The sequence below is a fragment of the Coptis chinensis genome, chromosome 2 (genome assembly GCF_015680905.1).
Source record: "Coptis chinensis isolate HL-2020 chromosome 2, ASM1568090v1, whole genome shotgun sequence".
In the NCBI taxonomy this organism is placed as follows: Eukaryota; Viridiplantae; Streptophyta; class Magnoliopsida; order Ranunculales; family Ranunculaceae; genus Coptis; species Coptis chinensis.
In genome coordinates this window covers 58,687,161-58,692,232 of record NC_141457.1, presented here as the reverse complement: position 1 = coordinate 58,692,232, position 5,072 = coordinate 58,687,161, and the positions used below count along the sequence as shown (strand labels likewise).

Below are 5,072 nucleotides of genomic sequence, written 5' to 3'. Positions count from 1 at the left end.
GAAGGGCTGTAATGCAGTAATGTAAGGGTAATAAAACACACATTATGGAGCTGATCATTGTCTTAGATGGTGATTCATTGAATAGCTACACAAGCTCACATAAGAGGAAAGAAGATATTAATAACACATGCATAGGAATAACAACACTAAAGTAGAAATGATTGTTTAACGATGTTTCACCCAAGAAACAGGCATCAACACTTGTTTGATTGCCCGATTGTAGTCTACTTTTGAAAAAAGGTCGTGGTATTTATACCCCCACTTTATAGGAGTGGCACCCCTTTGTCAAAAGGGTACATGAATAATGGTTATTCCATATATGTCCTTTTACACCCCCCACATGCTCGATAGTTCCACGATAGTGAGTTGCTGTGAGATCTCACATTTTATAGTGTCGCGAGATTCTACATTCCACGGCATCGAGTTGTCGCGAAGGATTTTTTTATTTTTTATTTTTTATTTTTTATTTTCACTTCAAATTTTAAATACACACAACATACATCTCATCTTCTTCTTTAGAGATTCTTCATACCTCCAAGAACAACACCAAAACCATGAAAACAAAAATGTACAATCTAGGCATAGTCTTGCTATCTTGCGACAAATTTTTTCATACGCTCTAAGAAAAACTTGTGATCAAGTTGATGAAGAAGAGTTTTGATAATTAATACAAACAAATACTCTATTTTGGTGAACACAACCATCTCGCGACAACTGACTTTTTTTGTGGTGGCCATCAAACAAAAAATTAAAACAAAAAAGAACTCACAACAACAACCTTCCATGGATTTACCATCTTGCTGCAACTCCTTGTTGTGGGCATTACCTTTTCACGACAACTTCTTGCCATAGGTATTTTTTATATGATAAATGAAGGGGTGTCAATATCTTGGAATTGGTCAAATAGGTGTCAATCCCATAAAGTGGGGTGTAAATGCCGTGTAAGGTTGTCAATGGATTGGTTTGGGTTGGGTTTTGAAAAATCCGAACCAGAACCGATAAGAAAATTGGGAACCCGAATCCGAATCGAACTGATAATATTATATTTCATCCAAAACCGAACCAATAAGATATATTGCAACCCAAAACTGAACCGACCCGAACTGAAAACTATAAAATTAATTAAATCCTAAATTAAATCGATTAATTTCAGTTACACGATTGATAAACATATACAAAATTAATCGTAAATATTACTAAAATGTCATCTTATCAGTTCGGATTAATTTCGGTTTGGTGGAGGGAAAACCCGAAACCAAACCAATATCTTATCGGTTTGGTTCAGTTTTAAGTCGGTAGAGGGCAAACCAAATTATCAAGACCCAAACCATTTGTTATCGGTTTGGTTCGGATTAATTATCGCCTTATCGGGTTATCGAAACCCATTGACAGCCCTAATACCCCGTGACCTTAAACATGGGCAGTCCAAGCCCAATACTTATACTTCAAAGCCCAAAACCTTGTTTATATAAACAAACTGACAAACTAGGGTTTTACTAAAACCCATCTCTCATTTTCCATATCTTCAAATTTTTATTTTATTTTATTTTTTTTTGTGTTCTATAATTTCTTTTAGCAGGTAATGGCACCGCCGCAGCCCAAATCTGTGTAAAACAAATTTCTTAGATTGGTATTTAAAAAATTGATGAGCAATGATTAGTCTAGTTTTGTATGAAAATTTGGTTTTTGGTGTCCTGACATTGGTGAAATTAACAATAGATAAGGCCGTGTTTTCCCAGATTCTGACAAAATTGTTGGCATATATGGTTGAATATAGCTAAAGAAAGTCTTGTTTCATGAGTTGTGATATATTATTGTTTTAGAAGCAGATTTAGGAATATGTGCATCTAAAATGTTGTGTAAGAAAACTAGAAAATTATTAGTCAAGATTATGATTGCATGAATATTTGTTCCTTATACCATCTTTTTTATTGCTGCATCAAGGTCAAGGAACGATGGTGAGAGGCAGTGTTATCAATGATGCTCTCAAGAGCCTGTATAATGCTGAGAAGCGTGGGAAGCGACAGGTCATCATCAGACCTTCATCAAAAGTGATAATCAAGTTTCTCATGGTTATGCAGAAGCATGGTATGCATTTTTTTTTTTCATCTTTAGTTGCATTTATGTCTCCATTGTCTTGACTATAAATTTTTCGTTTATAGGTTACATTGGGGAGTTTGAGTATGTTGATGATCATAGATCAGGCAAAATTGTTGTTGAACTGAATGGTAGACTTAACAAATGTGGAGTTATCAGCCCTCGTTTTGATGCTGGAGTCAAAGATATTGAGCCCTGGACTGCAAGGTTGCTTCCATCCAGACAGGTTTGTTTCGACCAATAGTATTTTGTTATTGCTTTCCGTAACTGTAGTTTAACTTCCATGAAAGTATGTGTTGTGGAAGGCATGTTCTGAAGAAGTGGCCAAGCTGTCAATATTATATAGCATTCGTATTTACACCAAGATGGTCTAGGTATAATCTGAAGTGCATCTTAGGTGACACACAGTACCTAACAAATGTTGATTGGTGTATTTTGCAGTTTGGATATATTGTGCTGACAACATCTGCTGGGATCATGGATCACGAGGAAGCTAGGAGGAAGAATGTTGGTGGTAAAGTGCTTGGTTTCTTTTATTAGCTGCAGTTTTCTGAACCTCGGTCATTTTGGGTGTTTAGATGTAAAGATAAAGGACTCTGTTGGTTTCTGAACTTTTTGCTTGAGAGAAGTAGGATTTACATTTGAGTTTAGTATGGTATAGTGCCGTGTTTTTATGATAGTTGAACATTGTTGATTCCCGTTTTCAACGAAATGTACTCTTATTTCATTTGAATGTTTATTTTATGTTATTTTATTAGATTTCCCTTTCCCTTCACTTTGTATGTGCAAATATTATTTCACTTTGCTTGGTTTTAGAGATTCTTTCTCTGACTGCAACAGTGTGCTTTAGTTTGCACCCCTTGTAAACATTAGTTAAAATGGAAACTGATTGGGAGATTAATAGCTAGAGACTGGAGGCTATCTCTCTCTCGCTCTTTGTAGGTACTGTTTAGGCTTGTTGGGGTGATAAAATTTTAAATGCTGAAGACTATCATCAGCATATGCGTTTGTGTTGAAGCCTGGCATTTTCCTAATGAAATTTCGGATATTTATACTGTTGTCAGGAATATATTAGGGATGATGATGTCCAGGATGTTTATGTAGGGTGGTTTTACTGTTATTGATTGATTGGGTAGGATGGGAGGACATGGAACTCCTTAATATTCTCCGGCTCAAACAATAGATGAAAATGAAGCTGGTTGATGAAATGATCAGTGCCATATTTGAGCCTACTGGTGAAGTACTTAGGGTCTAGGTTAGCATATCACTGAGGAGGTCCATTTTAGCGTGTCAAGTGTCAATTCATAAGCAGATAAACGAACAGTCAGCTTACTTGTGAGTTGTGACTGTTCCTAAACTATACTCCAATGCAATGGGGAAACTATAACGAATATATTAGTAAAAAAGAGTATCAATAAGCTTTGCATATCCAAGTTGTGCAGTAGTTACATGCTCATTACACATACCATGTCATGGAAGCCTCCAATTGGACGACATTTTTGGAGCAGCAGCAAAGTCTAGGCGTCAAGCTTGAACTTTATATCGTCTTTTAGAGAGCTTTTCAGAAGACAAGTCTCTGAAGTGAAGCCAAGTTGGGTCTTAAAGGCACTCAAATCAGGAGGCTTTAATGTTGGGTTTTTTAGGTTTTGGTTCTCTTAAATAATTGGTATTTGTGGTTTGGTCTACACTAACTAGCTTATTAGGTTTTGGTCCTCCTGACTAACAGTCAACCAAGTTTTTTTATGTTTTGGTCTTTCTCTCCTAAATAATTGAGGTTTGGTCCGCACTAATCGTTTTATTAGGGTTTGGTCTTCCTGACTAACCATTAACCAAGTTGACATGTGTCTCACACACGTAAGGATATGATGGGTATTTACAAAATACCAACAGCCAACAAACAGTCAACTTAGTTGACTGTTAGTCAGGAGGACCAAAACCTAATAAGCCGATTAGTGCGGACCAAACCTCAAATACCAATTATTTATGAAGACCAAAACCTAAAAGGCCTTTTAATGTTCTCTTGATTTCAACATTGGACTTGTTGCAAGACCCATAAAATGATACTGGGCTATTAAGAATTCCCCTCTAGGAACAATGATGGTTGAATCTCCAGCGTATTTACATGCATCAGTCCAGGACTCCAGGCTGCTTGAAATGCCTGTAGAGGATATTAAAAAGCTCATGTTTTATTTTTGTTATTGAGGTATTGTAGTCTCTATATATATAATAAGACATAACAGTTTTTGGAGAGAGGCGGTGAGGATCCATGTTTGGAGGGGTTGGGATTCGTGTTGGAGAGGGACACATGTACGCTCTAGATTGATTTTTGTTTCAAATTAATTAAATAAGAAATTATAATTTAAAAATTAAAAATTAAAAATTAAATGCGTATAAATAATCTGGCGTGGCTACTTAGTGCTGTCATCTATGATTGTTTTATCTGGGTTGAATTTGGCCGTGATTTAGCTTCTTATTCGATTGTCTTGCTTAGCTTGCCTTTAGGGGGCTTTGTTCAACATTTTCCCATAATCTGGCGTGGCTACTTAGCATGAATGTGTTGCATTCAGTAGAGATAGATTGAAGATCAAGTACAACAAAAAGTGGTCCGGTGTATAGGGAGAGCATTAAACATTATATATTGCCCATAGAAAATAGAAAATAACTCTGATAAGAGCATCATCAACGCGTTGTTAAAAAAAAATTGTGACACGGCTTTTTTCGTCGTTCAAAATTGTTATAATCGTGTCAAGTACCAATGCATTTTCATAAAATTTCTAGTTTCTATTTCGGACGGGAATACTTGTCCCGTTCTAATTTGAATTTGCTTTAGACAGCAAAAGTTGCCCCTTCCCAATCGAAACAATTTTTTAAAAAAAAACGCATGCGTTCAACCTTTGAATTTTTTATTAAAAATAAATTGAAAAAGTTTTGGACGGCAAGACTTGTCCCTTCCATCATCTTGGGCTCCATATACA

General features: G+C 36.0%; 1 protein-coding gene across 1 annotated transcript; it reads left to right on the top strand.

The window, feature by feature from the left end:
* Window positions 1–1,283: 1,283 nt before the first annotated feature.
* Window positions 1,284–2,867, top strand: LOC147516847 (small ribosomal subunit protein uS8-like). Its single transcript, XM_086594635.1, has 4 exons — window positions 1,284–1,579; window positions 1,945–2,088; window positions 2,163–2,323; window positions 2,539–2,867. The coding sequence occupies exons 2-4, from the start codon at window positions 1,956–1,958 to the stop codon at window positions 2,635–2,637; spliced, it is 393 nt and encodes a 130-aa protein (XP_086450761.1). The 5' UTR covers window positions 1,284–1,579; window positions 1,945–1,955; the 3' UTR covers window positions 2,638–2,867.
* Window positions 2,868–5,072: the final 2,205 nt, after the last annotated feature.

Bases quoted from the DNA above. Each gene is read 5' to 3' on its own strand.
- LOC147516847 (XM_086594635.1), top strand. From the start codon at position 1,956: ATGGTGAGAGGCAGTGTTATCAATGATGCTCTCAAGAGCCTGTATAAT. The intron at 2,089-2,162 runs GTATGCATTTTT...TTTCGTTTATAG, and splicing joins CATGGTTATGCAGAAGCATG to GTTACATTGGGGAGTTTGAG. The intron at 2,324-2,538 runs GTTTGTTTCGAC...TGTATTTTGCAG, and splicing joins GGTTGCTTCCATCCAGACAG to TTTGGATATATTGTGCTGAC.